This window comes from Micromys minutus (genome assembly GCF_963924665.1).
Source record: "Micromys minutus genome assembly, chromosome: 6".
Taxonomy (NCBI): Eukaryota; Metazoa; Chordata; class Mammalia; order Rodentia; family Muridae; genus Micromys; species Micromys minutus.
This window is the reverse complement of record NC_137975.1, coordinates 30810551-30827736: the sequence shown is the minus strand read 5'-3', so window position 1 is coordinate 30827736 and position 17186 is coordinate 30810551. Positions and strand designations below refer to the sequence as shown.

The 17186-nt window shown below is 37.6% G+C and overlaps 1 protein-coding gene across 3 annotated transcripts in view; it reads right to left on the bottom strand.

Annotated features, from left to right (window-relative positions):
* The window catches only part of KCNT2 (potassium sodium-activated channel subfamily T member 2), a gene marked incomplete at both ends in the record, with an annotated part of 388861 nt that extends 372970 nt beyond the window's left edge, over positions 1-15891 (bottom strand). For all 3 annotated transcript variants that reach the window (XM_080917662.1, XM_080917663.1, XM_080917664.1), the window contains one exon: positions 15797-15891. In XM_080917662.1, coding sequence (XP_080773788.1) covers positions 15797-15891 — 95 coding nt within the window. The remainder of the gene's footprint in view (positions 1-15796) is intronic.
* Between the last annotated feature and the right edge of the window lie 1295 nt (positions 15892-17186).

Sequence of the window (17186 nt, the reverse complement as noted above, 5' to 3'; positions counted from 1 at the left end):
AATAACTCATGACCAATGGATCGTGCTCTAAGGTCAAATATTGACAAATGGGACTAAATGAGATTGAAAAGTTGCTGTAAGGCTAAGGACACTCTCCGAAACAAAATGGCAGCCAACAGAGTGGGAAAAGATCTTTACCAACCCCACATCAGATAGAGGCCTAATATCCAAGGTATACAAAGAACTCAAAAAGCTAGACACCAGAGAATCAAACAGCCCTATTAAAAAATGGGATACAGAGATAAACAAAACATTCTCAATTGAGGAATATCAAATGGCTGAGAAACATCTCAGGAAGTGCTCGACATCCTTAGCCATCAGGAAAATGCAAATCAAAACAACCCTGAGATTCCACATCACACCAGTCAGATTGCCCAAGATCCAAAACTGAGATGACAGCAGATGCTGGCGAGGTTGCAGAGAAAGAGGAACACTTCTCCACTGTTGGTGGGGTTGTAAACTGATACAACCATTCTGCAAATCAGTCTGTTGATACCTCAGAAAATTGGACATAGTACTACCTGAAGATCCCGCTATTGCACTTCTGGGCATACACCCCAGAGACACTCCAATATACAACAAAGATACATGTACCACAATGTTCATAGCAGCTCTATTTATAATAGCCAGAAGCTGGAAACAACACAGATGTCCTTCAGTAGATGAATGGATACAAAAATTGTGGTACATTTACACAATGGAATACTACTCAGCCATCAGAAACAATGACTTAACCAAATTCTTAAGAAAATGGATGCATCTAGAGAATATCATCCTGAGTGAGATAACCCAGTCACAAAAGAACAGACATAATATGCAGTCACTAATAGTGAGATGCTAACCCCAGAGGCTCGGACTGCCCCAGAAACAACTCACAGACTGTGTGAAGTTCAAGAAAAAAAGAAAAGAAAAGAAAAGAAAACAAAAAACATCATGCTCAATCCTTCCACACCAAAAAAACGTTGACTAGTTTCGGGTTACATCCTGGTTTACATGTACTTTTTGCTCATTGTAACTAGTAAGATCTTAATGCAGAGTATCAAACTTTTAAAAAAAGAAAAAAAAAAAAAAAAAGCCAAGCACTGACACAATTGTATTTGTATACATTTATGCAAAAATGTTTAAAATTTTTTTCTTTTATCTTTGTTTTTTAAAATAAAGTTTAAAAAATAAATAAATAAAATAGAGTTGAAAGAAGGTGAAAAAATAAAGTTTAAAAATAAATAAATCCATAAATAAATAAATAAATAAAAAAGAAAGAAAGGTGCTCTAAGAACCTGAACCAAGCTCCCTGCTTTTAGGTTTGGGAAGATAATAGGAATCTGACAGAATTCTAGCCAAGAAACATGGAAGTGACTCTGTTGGGTTACATCATGCTCAACATTTCTCTCATGAAGGAGTTAACACAGGAATGTTTCCCTTCCATATTTCTGTTACTGATTGGTAATCAAGTTCATGAGTCAATCCAGGAATAAAGTGAACAAGAGCCAGAAAATAGGGCATCCATGGACAAATGGACTCTAATTTCAACCTGGTGCAATAAGTTATGGTTATGAAATATAAACAACTTATTTCTGAGACTAGAAATCTAGAGTATAGAGACACATGAATGTGCATAAATACATTTATCAGAGGAGCTCAAGCCGTAAACATAATGGTTGCACCAGACCCACAAAACAGGGGTAAATCCCTCACTTGGAGACCATAAAGTGATGGGTACCTACCAGTTCAATGGGAAAGGCCACATAATGATGGTCGGTCACCTGATTTCAAGAGTCTGTGTCAAAGACTCACAGGGAGAGAACCTTGACTCTCCCTGGGTTCTTGCCCATCTTACACGCTGCTGCTAAGATAGCCTACTCAACAGAACCTGTACCTGCTGTTCTTGTTCTGGACATAGTTCTATTCTTTTGTTTGAAGAGCTTCCTGCTCCTTCCCTTACTACCATGCCTGTCCCATATCCTGATCTTTACAGTAAATGCTTCTTTCCTGCAGCTGGTGTATTCACAATCTTCTGAACTGAACACAGGCTCCATTATCTTCCTACCAGGCTAGTTTGAAACCCCTTTCGTTCAGCTGCAGTCTCTTCCACTTGTATACATTTTGTAAGGATCCACATGCAGGTAGATGGCCAGATAGATAAACTCATTCACTTATAAAGATTTATTGTAGGATGGATGGTGCGTGACGTGAGAGTTAATACTATTCATATCAAAATAAAATGACACACATTTATGTAACTTGATTATGAAGATAAGAAGGATTATCTGGAACATTGTTACCACTAAAACTGTGTGGTACTCTGTGAACTTACTGTTCTTCAATAAATCCTGTCACTGAAAACATAGAAAATTGTTCCACTATTTCTAGCACTGCATGCTCAGGACCATATTAATTAGTAAGACTGTTTGAACTGAATTTGCTAGAGCTCACAAAAGAATCATAAAGCCTTTGATGTTTATGAAAAACATTTAGACTCCATTTAGTTGGATTTTGTCTTTATATAGTAAAGTGCTGTGTAGTTTTTCTAATAACCCACCCACTAGGCAAATAATGCAAAAGGAATCTATTTACTTGGGTTTAAATTCAATCTTTATTGTTCACACGTCATATACATGTGGCTATCCTATATACAATGCATGCACCATACAACCACTTCCTTTGTGTTAGCTCCAGAATCTACAGAATTTCTACTCTTCCATAGTAAAACATTCAATACTTGCCTATTTATATTTTCTGATAAGAAGTGCATAAGAATACTTCATAATTTCAAGGTCATTAAAAGAGAAAACATGAGTTTTTCCCCCGTGCTCGTTCAGTTTAATTAAACTTGGTTCATACTGAAATCCAGTGACTAAATGGACCCTCCCTGCCTTGGAGTTAGGACTGTATACCAATTAGCGGTGATTCAGTAGCATTCTCTTCTTACAGTATAAGAGCAATAGCAAATCTCCCTGAAGGAACAAAGAAAATACTTTTATGTGTCTCTCTACCCATCTCACACCTACAACCTTTCCTGTCCACCCTCAAGTCTTTGCAATATCAGCAAAGTAACTTCTGTTTTTTGACCTTCTCACTTTCACTGTGAACCCACTTACAGTCCACTGGAGTCCCTGGCAGAGCTCACTCTTTTTTTCTTGTAACTTAGCACATACTTTGGAAATACTGCACTAAAGTTTTCACTGTGAGCATGCAACCCCCTTATTCAAAATCTTCTGCCAATTCACCTGTAGATGACAAGATTCAAACTCTTTCACTGCAAATTCTTTGGGAATCTTTGATAATCTAGGATACAAGGAATAGTCATTTTCACATATACTTTTATTTATAGTTTACCACATGTTCAAACTTATGTCTTAGGACACATCCTACAAAAAAGCTACCTATTATAGGATTGGACTGAATCAATATATATCGATATATAAAATTGCATATGTAAAAAATTAATTTCATTCTGGAGTACTGTGTCCCCAGAATCCTTTTTTTCCATCTCTGCTCCCATGTTACCTTGTACAGTACATCCCAGTTAGTCTGACTCCCCTCTTTTATCCATTTTGGCTTCCTAAGTATGAACTCATATCCTTCCAGTTCATCTCAACAGGCACCATAACTCACAGTATAGTAAAATGAAGTTCATTTGTGGCACAGCTTCGTAGGCACAAAGGAACTTCCTTTTTTCTTCACACATATTTACTACAAAATACTTAGAAAACACCATTTAAAGACTACAATGAGCAAGACAACACAGCACTGTAAGTTTAGTTTCATTCATCCTTGTTTTTTTGGAAAGAATTATAATTTTATACACCTGGAAGTAACTAGCTTCTGACTAACTTCTGTATAGTAGAGAAGATACAAGTGCAAAGAGACAAAAAGAAATTTCTCTGGGACTGGAAAACATGGTGATGCTTCAGCAGAAGTGGTAGCCCATGTGGACGAAAATAAACAGGAAAGATTTAACTTGGTTCTTAGAATGAGAACTGAAACAAATGAGTCATTTTCCTTTTATAAGACGAAGTACCTCTGTGCACCCCAGCCTTGCCTTGAACTTGTAATCTTCCTCTCTCAATAGCCTGAACATTGGGGTTACAGCTGTGTACCACTGGGACTATAAGGTCTAAGATAATGTGCATTTTCTCCATGGACTTGAGACATGTTTGCATATTTTTCTCTAAGACAATCGCTATCTACCTATTATAGCACTATTATTATAGTGGTGACAATACAAAACTGAACACACCCTTAAACTATGATAAGCGCCATTTTTCAACTAAAAAATAAAAGATTTCATTAAGACTGAAGGCACATAAAAGCATACCATCCTGATCGTCCCAAGCAAGTATGACTACCACTCTATGGTGCCTTGAGAGACAGGGCTGATCACCCATGGACTCTGCCTCCACAGTCCCTGGGATAAAGGAAGTGCCTGCTGCTAAGCTCCCTGGGTAAATTTCTAAATTCGCTTTAACGGTTCATTGAATTGTCACAGTATAAATTATGGACTGAAGCACACCCCACATTGCTCTTTCTGAAGAAAAGCTAGCTCCTCGTGAATATTAAACTGTGTGCTGGAAAGACATTTTCAAGTCAAATGATTTAAGCTACAATACCTGGACTCAAAGTGAGCATTAGAACTACTTTATTTCTACAGGATGGGAAACAAAAAGAAAACGTTGAATTCAAATGACCTTTTATTTCCATTATAATAATGTGTCTATGCTGTGCACATGGATATTCGCAGCTGTGACTTGGATTCTTTTGTTTAGGTAAAAATTCTTGCTAGTACAACAAAATTGCAACCCCTGGTGTCTTTTGGATAAGCCATTTTGTTAACTATTGTAGGATGCAAAAATAGATTGAAGGTATGGCTTTTCCCCTAGAAAGTCAGGTGTCACACCTGAAAATAAAACGGAAAACTGCAAAACTACATGCCCCGCAGTATACCATAAGACTCAAAATATGAAGAATTTATTTCAAGTATTTCATTAGGAAGTCTAGTTCTGCAGCCAGTTCGGAGTCAAATCATGAGGCATAATGACATAAACCAGAGATGTAAGAGAAGCCCCAGCCCTGATTCAACACAAGAACCCTGAGGCAGACATTGGCCTGGGGAGAGAAGGGATGGTTTCTGTGAAGAAGGGCAGTGATTACATTTGAAGAAGTATGTGGGAAGAAAAGTGAATGAGTGAACAGCATTGAATGAAGGAATGGTTTGGCTGTGATATGTTAGGCAGCAATAATACAACGGGCTTTAAAACTCAAATCTAGTTTGACAAATGCATAGAGGGGATATGGCTTGGGTTAGGCAGTGGAGCTCAGTAGGAGAGGAGTGCAGAAGGCAGGCTTAGAATGAAGGGTACCTTGGGTAAGCACTGCAACAACATAAATAAGAAGCAATGGTTAGAACTGACCGGAAAAGAAAAGTTTAAGTAAGCTAAGAACTAAATAAGCTGTCAAAGTAACAAATATTCCTCTAGAATTTTGAAGTGCAAAGATCTCAAGTAATTATATCCATACAGGGTTGTTATGGCCCAGCAAACATCATGCTCTCATTTCATATTACTCATATCATAAATGAATAGGCAAGAGTTGAGTGCAGTATGTACAGGATATATATATATCCTGTACATAAAAATATGTATACATATATAAGTATCAAGGTACATGGGGTCATACAAATAACTAAATTCGAACTGTGACCAGGGGTTTTTATTGTTTTTGTTTGCTTTCTTGCTTGCACTTATTTATATGATGTACCTGTGTTTATGTGCATATGTGCTATGTTACATGTATGGAGATCAGAGAACAACTTTTGGTCAATTGTTTCCACTATGATTATTCTGGAGTTCAAACCCATGTTATCAAGCATAGTAGCAATCATGTTTGCCTATGGGCCATCATTGCAGCCCAAAGTTTTGTAGAATTATATAAAATTAACTTTGGGAATTTGTGAATAAAGGATTTAAATTATTGTGAAATACATGTGTGGACAGTTCTTTCTAGTCACTCCAGGGCTTAGCAGTTGAGGATGCTGGAAGAATCATATAGAATTTACTGTTATTTTATGACTGGAAAATAAGGCACAGTGTTCCGATGGAGCAATTTTCTTTAGATTGAAATACCAGGAAAAACTGGATTTCTTCTGAAGTAGTTTATTTCTCCTCCTAAGACACTGATAATGTTGACCACCTTTGTGCTCCATCTCCAGGAACGATTTGAAAGCCCACGGAATTCACATGATGCACTAGCGCTCTATACCCAGCCAATGATGTTCTATATTCATCATAATATGTTTTCTACCTATTTAATGCTACTGCAGCTATTTCTAGAAACTACCTCCAATCTATGGAGCAGGTGAAGCACAATAATAAATCAGCCTAAGCACTAAGTTCCTAATCAAGAACAGGATCACAATTAAGCCCCAGCACATCTCTGCAAGATATTTTTCATTATCACAAAGACGCTGGTTAGAATAATGAATTCTACTAGGGCTCAAATACTTCAGGGGACAGAACATGAAGAGGAAGGCCTCAAAAGCTCTACTGATAAGCACAATATCTTCAGAGTAAAATAATCACTGGAAAAGTTTGCAAAGGAAAAAAAAACAGGAAAGTGCAAAACCTGCCCTAAATGTCAAAAAACAAATCGGTTATGAGTTTCAAAGTTAATTACATAATAAATTTTTATTCCTCTATACTCAGCATTCATGTTTTTACCTATTTTTTTCATGTTACTTATTGTGATGTTAGAATTTTTACATTTTCCTTGTGTTATAAATTCCTTTTACTATATTTCAAATAAAGATAAGCCAATCAATAAAGACATACAAATCTTTGTTTTAGTTGTTTAACTTTAGTATTCTTTTTACAATCTGTTAATCACATAATGTTCTAGATGCAAAAGGAGGATAGATATGAAATATCATATATTATATGTCAATCATAATGTATCGCATATCATATATAATGTATAATCTTATATAATCCAATATATTTATATATTTATATATTTACATATACATAAACATATATAAGAACCAAGTTACAAACACCCTAACATTGTTCAGGAGCTGATCATTTTAATATTGGGTATGATAATACAAACCTTTGATAATTTCTGTGTCTTGAAAAATCTTTGCATTGTTTGATATTTCATTGATCTGTTGTTTGAAAAACATAAGCTATACTTACTTTATGTTATAAGCATATTTTGCAAGCATAATGAGATTATGATTCTTTCCCTGTACCTTGAAACAACATATGTATTTTTGTAGCATCTGTGACTTATGTTTGAAATGAAAAGTGGGACAAAATTCCTCTGAATTCATATAAAGATAAATAATGGATGAAACATGATTAGAACAAGACTTGAACACATTAAGCTCTTTGTAAATGTTCACATTCTCTTAGCAAATACTAAATTTAGTAGTTCCATCCATTTTCATTCTATAGTTTGTATTTTTAGGAGAAATGGATGAAAGAGCACATGAACTCAGTTGTCCAGAGATAGCTAAGGTACAAAATGCTAAAAATTCTATTTAAAATTTGAAATGAAATTTATACGGAGCAAGACAGTAGCTGCATGGAGCAAGACAGTAGCTGCATTCATTAACATCACTCTGTAATGGTACCTGTGCAGCTTGCTGATCACTCTCTTTGATTCCTGGGGGAAAGGGTCATTTCCATATTTGACAGGCCTGAGACAGCAGGCTATCCTATATTAAGGCAAGCATCTGGCTGTTGTTGTTAATAACAGGTTGTTTCCAATACAAGGACAAGCTAGGAGTTTCTTTCCCCAGAGAACTAAGCAAGGTTGAAATGCGTTAATCTGCCTTTATCCCTATTTACACAGTGATTTACAAGATGGGTTAAGTGTGCCCTTGTAATAACAGTCTTTCATTATGATTGTGTGTTAAGTCCCAAGTAGGAAAAATCAAGAACAATCAGGCCTTTATTTCCCAGCCTTGCTGCTGGTTTCTCTCTCTCTCTCTCTCTCTCTCTCTCTCTCTCTCTCTCTCTCTCTCTCTCTCTCTCTCTCTCTCTCTCTCTCTCAGGGTTTTGAATGCAAAAATCCCTTTCTTAAACATATCTGCATCCTGTGGGAAGCAGCTAAACTTATAGTTCATAGGACTCATACTCTATGTTAATGGTGCTGGTTTAAAAGCTGTACTATGTTTGCAAACGTGCTGAGCTGAAGAAGCGCAGTTGGGAAGGGAGGTCAAGCTGACTCTGAACAGCAAAGGGATCAAGAGTGGCTGCTAGCCATTGCTCCTGGAAACCAGATAATCTTGACCATGGGTTTCAGTATCTGTTTTTTCCTATTTGTCAAAAGAGATGAAGGTGAAAAGGATCAATTCAAACTTCAATCTGAAATGAAAAAAAAAGCTGTGCCACTTTCCCTCTCCTGATGATCATACTATGCCCCCACACCCCAAACATTCTCCTTAGTTTCTTCTAGAGAACCAGGGCTTCCCTGGCTTTAACCTCTTCACCTCCAATTCTCAATTTCATCCCCATTTCCTAATCAAAAAGATAAATTGAATACCACTAGGACACTAAATGATTTGCTTTAAATAAATGTTCCTTCTCCATGTATGCAAAGGGCTTTATCTATTCCTTCTGAGAAACTGTCCTACATCAAAAAACAGTTTGTTCTAGCTATCCCCAGTTACAGGGCAGTCAAGGGCAGATTTCTAATCTTCTCCATGGTCGATTTCTGTCTAACAGGTTGCAGAGAATGCAATGTCATTCTAGTAGTGGGTTTTTGTGTTTGTCCTTGGTAGATCCAGAGTCTATACCCATCAGCTTCAAGTGTGCACAACCCACCAGTCTGTGGAACCAAATGTCCACTGGCTCATACCTGCCAGTACCAAATCATAATGATAATTGACAATGGACAATCCTAGATTAGAGAGAAAACTAGTGCCAAACAAGATATGAATGCATGTCAATTCCCAAAGCAGAGTAGCCTCTGCTCACTAATTCACAGCTTCTGATTAAGAAAATGCACAAACATAATAGAATACTATTAGAAAAGGTATCAATACCAATGACTTTTTTAAAGGTAATAAAACTTGATAAGATAGTTTGGATGATGAGATAAAATTTATTAATGTGAATGTGGTCAGATTCTTGGTTTCACTCAAAGTAGACTCAACAGCAGTTAATTGTGACTATATATTAATTTCAAATATTTTATATTGATTAAATTATTGACACATTTTTAAACATTTAATTTAATATTTAACACTTACTCTAAGAATACAGTACTCATATGCATACACACATGCACACACATGTACACTCATACACACACACATTTGTTTATCTGTGGATAGTTTTCAAATGACATCAAAGCAACACAATATGCACACACATGAAACTTCAAATCTCACTTTGAGTTAAAGACTAAGTTTCTTTTTTTCAGACTTTCAGCCCACCCTCTGCTCCTTTAGCTATTTTCTGTAGGTTGGAATAAAAGTCTGTGCAAATCATAGCTGACACCTTCCTGATCAAACTTCTCTCTGGAACTCTAGGTCTTTACTTGAACTGCTCCTGACTTTCTTCCCTTCCTATAAAAAGTCCCTTGATCTTTCCCAACACCCCTAATAAGGTGCTTCTGAGCCAAAAAAAAAAAAAAAGTTTCCTATGCCATTTATTAATTCAAATATTTAGTCCTTAAACTTAGAGTAAATATGTTTGAAATCTTTCACTTTGAGATATAAAAAACATATTCCAATTTCACATTATCCAAGTTCCAGATGAAATTTTTTCTCTGTAGTTACAACAATGCTCTTTAAAACTATTATGACAACTAAAAGAACAGTACCAATTGCAACAATTTTCTGACCCATTAAATTCTGCCACGTTGCATTACAAAAGAACATGAGAGATGAATTTTCTCATATTTTATTTTTATTCCAAGATATCTAGTATGTCTCTTCTTTGAAAATATTACTGATGTTAATATCCATTTTACGGTCAAGAAGTTATGAGGATAATTGTGTTTTATTGTTATCAACTGAGGAACCATTTCATTAATTCACAATGTTAGTGTTCATTTCTTCACTTAAACTACCACAGCACACAGGCAGACATCAGAGAATGACCTGCAAGAACTTGTTCTCTACTGTTAGCCTGTCATTCCTAGGGGCTAAAGTCAAGTAATCAGACTTAAGTAAAACACCTTCTTCCTACATCTCCCGTCTTGCTGGCCCTGAAAGCTCTAGTTGTATCTCTGGAATCTAAAGGTGAAGATTCTCATAAACTGAGTATACCAGGGTATGTGGAGAAAAGAGACAGAAGGGAACTAAGTACAGTCTAGCCTGGGCTACATTGTCTGTTCCAGGACAACCTGGGCTATAGAAACCAAAGACCTAAAGTAACAGATTTTTGTTCTTATTTCTATGTCACACAAAATATTCCATGTTCAGTCACAAGGTTTTAAAAGATAAGTCTTTTTGGATACTGCACATATAAATTTCAAAGCAACTCGTTAAACTTCTTTAAAAGTACTTTTTTTTGGCTTTATTTTCTAAAGGAAGCCAAGGCAAGACTGGCATATAAATGGCACTAGTAAAACATGAGCACACTACTTTTAAGAATGTAGAAAAATGAAGCATCCGTTTCTAGAAAGAGTCTTATAAGCAAGAAAATGAACGGAAACAGCTGCAAATGGATGCACTGCGTTTACTACTAACCTCAGACAACGCAACCTTAATCTAGCATGCTCATAACACCTAGAGGTATGTTTGCTAATTGTTTTACTTTTTCTTTCAATGGTGGGGAAAATGATATTTAGGCCTGTGTACTTTTCACATTATCTATCAAACCTGTTTCTTTCTTTCTTTTTTTTTTCTTTTGTTCTCATGTATTTATCTATTCTTGGTGGAGGCAGAAGAAGGATGTGTGTGTTCACACACAGAGACATCAGAGAAAAACAATTTGCAAGAACTGATTCTTTACTTGCATCATGTGATTTCAGGGGATTAATTGAAGTCAAACGATCAAATTTCATTGCTTCTTCCTACATAGCCTGTCTTGCTGGCCCTCAAAGCTCTGTTTTGTAGAAGATACACGACTACTAAAAGGGGGCAGGGTATTTTAATAATTTTGGTGCTGTAGTGAAGTCAATCCAATGTATTTCCCTCATCACTCAACTAAACATGGTTTTGCACCTATCCTGGAGCTTGAGTTGGAGCTGCAGGTAACTGCTCAGTGGAAGGAGTAATGCTTTCCAAATGTTTCATGCCATGTGCAGAAAATAAGACTGCTGAGTTCTAACTGCCTCAGACCAACTAGCTTGAGAACTGACCCTTAAATTCCAGTATGAGGTTCCATCATAGGGAGGGTAAGAGAAAAACTGTGTGATGTTTCAATTCTTGTTATCACTTGAAAATCAATAACATCAATGTGTTTTGATCTGTGTTTCATGCATTATGCTAAAGAGAAAATAGTTTTGTGGCCAGGGAGATGGGTCAATGGGTTAAGACCCTGTCCCTCATTTGTGATGACTGGCTAACCAAAGTGGCAAGTTCTGGGTTCAGCTAGAGGTCTCCCTAAATAAGGAAAAGTGAAGAGTAGGTGAAGAAAGCACCTGCTGAATGACAGTCTCTGGCCTTAACACTCATGGTCACTCAAGCACACAGGCATTTGCACACCCACTTACATACACATACTTGCCAAACTGCAAACATATACACAAACTGATATATGAGCTTAGAATTATTTCTCTTTTTACCTTACTTATACTGTTTCATTTTTAGCAAAGCAACTTTTATTAGAGTATAAGTTATGATTCTATATAATTATTCATTTTTCAAGTTTAGAAAATTCTTTTTTTGTTTTTAAATTGAATATTCTCTGTATTTGCATATATATATACATATATATATATATATATTAAATGTCACTATATAACTAAAACAGTAAAAAAGTCACTTATGCACTTAATGAAACAGAATATTCTTAAAGTGTATTAAATAATCTGAATTAAAAGGTTAATTAAATATCTTACAATGAATAATTTTTACTACCTAAATTATTTGTTATTTAGTATGGGAGATAAATCGGTGACTTGTACAAATGTCTGATATGGTACTGTAAAATCTACTCTTCACATCTAATTCTATACATACAGTAATGTGCTTTATGGCCTAATACCTAGCAATTTTCACCTAATCCAGAATCTATTCAAATGTGCTATCTATTTTATAGATATCTCTTAAGCTGTTCATTGATTGACTTGTACCCTTTTTTTCAAATCCTTCTTTAGTTCTAATCACCAGGAATTTGCTTGTATTTTAAGTATCAACTATAAATCAGGAAGGTTATACTTGAAATTACTGTGGTTGAAATAACCACCCTAACTTTTGAAAATGAAAATGGCCCTAATTAAATAAGAGGCTACAATTGAGACCTGTCCATTAGCAGTAATAGGAATTGTTACAATATATTGCCATCACCATCACTATGTTATAAACTTTAAAATTTAAAAATGCAAAATGAAAGAGGAGAAAGGCCAGTATTAACTTGGTGGAAGTCTTTAAAACTTGAGACTCACTAGTTTTTAACTTCAGGCGAATACTTTGAATTATTATTGCTTTACAATTAGAGAAACATTAAATAGAAAACACAGGCTCTTGCGATTCTCATGAGTCTATCCATTACAGACTGGCTTCCAGGAGAAGTCAACCTCTGCGTATGAGTTTTTATCACAGAATAAAGAAGAATTCACAAAACATTCTAAATGATGTGCTAAAGACGGATTGAGGACTTGAGTCCCTTTCTCCTATCTGCATCATCTTCAAGCCAATGCGGAATATATTATCCACAAAAGGAACTGAATTTTTGACTTTCTAAGATAAATTTTTTTCTAGAATATAGTCATAACATGAACACTGTCATGTTTATGTTTTATATATGTGTGTATACATATACATCATATACATACATATTCCTGTTAGTACTATACTTGAGAAAATTCACATCTTATCATTCAATAATTACCTCTACAACAAAATGTAATGTTTCATATCCTCTGTATAGTTTTCTCAAACCTAACTTAACAAGACTCCTATTGTTCAATGAGCATTCACGTAACAGCTGCATAGAGAGATGGGCAATCAATAAATTCACTGAAATCATTTGAAATATGTTTGTCTTATTCTCGTGATTTTAAAGAAATAAGTATGCATTGTATGCACAACAGACATCCCCAAGGCAAAACTTGTGTTCCCATTCAGCAACTCAATTTTATTTCAAACTCTCTCAGGACTAATTCATCAACCATTGTCAGGATTGCTGAGGCTAACTCATAGTCTATTGAGCAAAGGAGACTCCTGCAGATGAGAAAGGGTTGATTATATAAGATGACACTGAGAATGTATCTACACACTTTAAATATTATGTATGCAACACTATACATATAAACACACACATTCTGCATACTGTATGTTGTACAGCATAGGCTCATGATTACCTATAAACAGCTTGCACAATATAAATTTTGGTGACCTACCTATCCTACCTCATGTCACAGAAAATCTGTGATAGAGAACATACACTTTCTCAAGTGGGTTTTGATGAATCCTGCTTGAAATCCCACCATGTGGAAAGCTGGGTTAGGAAAATTAAGAACTTGAGGCCGGCCTGATCTATATATTGAGTTTTGGGCCACAAATCTAAGCTACATTTTGTATCTACATACACTTATCAATATTTTATTTTCTCTGTAAGAATACCTCTTTCCACTCTATCTTGTCCACATTCATTCTCACAAGCCACTAAGATTTACCTTAAAGTTCTTAAAGCCTACAATTACCCTATAGCTAGAATAAAAGTTTTCCATCTTCTAAATAGAGAAGGTCATCTTGATTCTGATTTCCCCCCAGAAGCCAACAAATAGGTTTATCTTGATTTGGACACTGAAAACAACAGTCAATAGGGCCATAAAGTTCAGCATATGAAGACGATAACGACTGTATGCAAGTCGAATGTTATTTGATACAATATAGTATACTGTCTTGAATTATTCTATTCAAAAAGAAAAGAACGGCCACACTTATTTATAAAACACACACACACACACACACACACACACACACACACACACACACACAACTCCCAATTTCTTCATTGTCACTCTGGCCTCCTCTTCTCCACCCATGATCCAGTGTGCTCCCAGAATCACTGGGCAGGAATGACTGGGTGAGGGTATTTGTAGAGGGAAGTCTAAAGAATATGATCAGAAGCCTCAGTGCATTTGCTGATGGAGACCGTCTGCACACTCCGACATGGAAGTGATCCTTCCTCAACCCCTTAGGAATTGAATCAACAGACTAAGCAGAGTAGATTAAGGCTGCTGTTCTGGCTGAATAGCAAAGATGTGGGCTCTTAGCAAACAGAAATAGCAAGGCTTACTTAGTCAAAAGAGTTTAAGATCCTAAAAAGTTGAGGAAGAAAGAAGTACAACTGTGAATTTTATGTAAAAGTACCAACATTAAGAATCCAGACCATGGTAGTTGCCAAGTTAGCAATGGAAACTCATTGAAGTATCCATTTAATTATCTAGCTAGCTCCAGTTAACTCCAATTAATGCCTTCATTTAGATGCATGGCCAATACCCTGTTAATGAGGTCTTTAAATTTCTAAGCAATATGCCAGGTTTTGCCTAGGAAAAGATTTTATGTAAACAGTACCCTCCACAAATCATTCATGCATAAGTAGTTGAGTTACTAAAGTAAGACCAAGAAAAATGCTCATTATTGAAGTCCAAGACAAAAATCCCAGGAGTACTGAACTATGAGTTAGTATTGGGAACTGAGAAGATAAAGAAAAAAGCAGAAGGTATATTGCTCAATGAATGCAAAAGGTACTTCAGATTGGACCAATAATGGATCTTTTATCTAATTCAAATAGAACACCAAAGCCTACCTGAACTTCGGGGAATTATTTAATATTCATTGAAAGCTTAGTTATGCATTCCTAAAAACAAGAAAATGTGTCGTGTGTTATGTGAAAATTACCGTTCTAAACAACAATTTAATGAAACAAAAAGTGTGCAAAAAAAATTTTTTCCAGAGCATCTTGTAAACAAAATTGCACCAAGCTTTAATGCCATTGCTAAAACACACAAGCAATGTTTTGCTAGTAATAAGTATTTCAGCTTTGAAACTTATCGTTCTGAGTTATGCATTATTTAGGCGAAAAGATAAATGAAACAACATGCTACAAGAACCTCTGTTCTGTGTATTTTCTATCCCAAGCGGTTCTTGCTTCACTAACTACCTGTTACATATTTAGACCAGTTGCCCACCTGAGCTCCAAATATTTAAACAGCGAAAAATTACCAGCAGCAAGCAATCATCTAGTCGAGACCACACTGACAAGAAGGAAGAAACTGGGTGCAGGAGATTTTAAGTTTCTACTGTGATTTTTCAATTGCTTGATACATGTATGGGGTGGATTAACTACACCAGGGAAATATTTGACACTGCGTGCCATTTGGATGCGACTGTACCTCTGCTTGCAGCCTCACACACAACCAGGGAGGCACAGATAAGACAAAGAATATCGAATAAATGTAACAAATGATTCTCAAGAATGAGAAAGTGGAAAGAAAAGGAGTTCCTTGTCCACAGAAACTGCTCTACAGTGTCAAAATGGAGAGATGTAGAATCCCTTTTACTCCCGCGGTACTGATCTCCCTTTCTCTCCATCCCCTCCACAGCTCTCCAGTCCTGTGCGCTTCCAGCAGTATTCGCAGTATTCTTGGAACGGTGCACCATGCCACTCACCTGTCATCATTTTGCCAGCCTTGGTCCCCTAGCAGCAAATCCCGGAATCTGTACCTGGGAGGCAGAGGGGGCACTTCGCTCTCCAAATCAACCATCCTTTCTTAAGAAATGAGCAACATCCAACAAGGGATGGAGGAGGCAGAAAGGGGCAGCAAGAACTGCCTGTAAAGGGGATGCCGAGCTGGGGAAGGTAGGAGAAGTGCTGGGGGGACCCGGAGGGGGAGGGGTCGCTCGGCCGGAAGCTGAGCCTGGAAAGGGGTGGCTCCTCTTCCCCGAGGGTGTGATGGGGATGATGCAAAACCGAGACCAGGAGCAAAAGTCTAGCTGCGACTTGAACCAGCGCTGCCAAGGAACCGCCCCCAGGCGCGGCGCCGCCTCTGGTCCCTGGGACCGAGGGGGAGGCGGGAATGCAAAAGTTACTTCACCGACCAAAAAAGAAAAGGGAAAAAAAAAAAAAAAAAAAAAGAAAAGAAAAAGAAAATTCGCTTGGTGCCTAGAAAGAGGGCAGGTGGTGGACGTGAGCACCGCGCGATGGCTGGGTACTTTCCTGAAAGGCAAGAACCAGAGCCTCCCACTAGGGCATCCCCGCAGCTCCCTCGCTGGGAGAGCAAGCACTGGGCGCAGCCTGGCGAAGGCAGGGTAAGGGCGGTGAGCTCGGGCTCTCCCCGCACAGGTCTTTCCTAGCAGTAGTTTGGAGGCCCAGCCAATGAGCCTCCCCCTCATTAGCATAACACAGTGACGGCAGGAGGGTGCCTTGGGGACAACCAATGGGGGCGATCTCTTTTTCAGATTCCAGACCCATCCTGGGAAGTGGATGAGGGGTCCGAGGGTGGTGACCAGGTGTCACCCAGGCTGTCCATTGCCTCTGGCTTCTCTGTGCTTAGTGGAAATGGCTTGTTTGTGAAGAGGGAATCCCCGCTCTCGCTCTCGGGCGAGGAAAGTCCTCTCCCCCGCCCCTTCTTCGTTCTAAGAAAAAGGAGGTGTTTTCTGGGTACCCTTATACAGCAGCTGAAGAGAAATAGTTAAATGAGAGTCCGCCCCTAAGCAAGACCTGACTCTACTGCTGGTGGAGTGGGCTCCTAGGGCTGGTGTTCCCCTATAGGAGAGATTCACATGTTCAGAGGAGGAAGAGAACTCAGGACCCAAGGTTGGCTTTTCAGCAGCTTCTTGGGCTCTCACACCTACTACCCTGTTTTACTTGGTACACCTTAGCATTTCCTTCGAGAAGGGACAGCTCAGAATGCTCACTAACAGAAACAGCCACAGCCCAGCTGTACCTCAGGAAAGCAGGGACACTTAGGAATCTCAAAGTGTGTAGGTAGGAACAAGACCATGATGAAAACAGGGCCACAGTGGAGGGAAACTACCCAATAAACTCACCTCTCCTGGG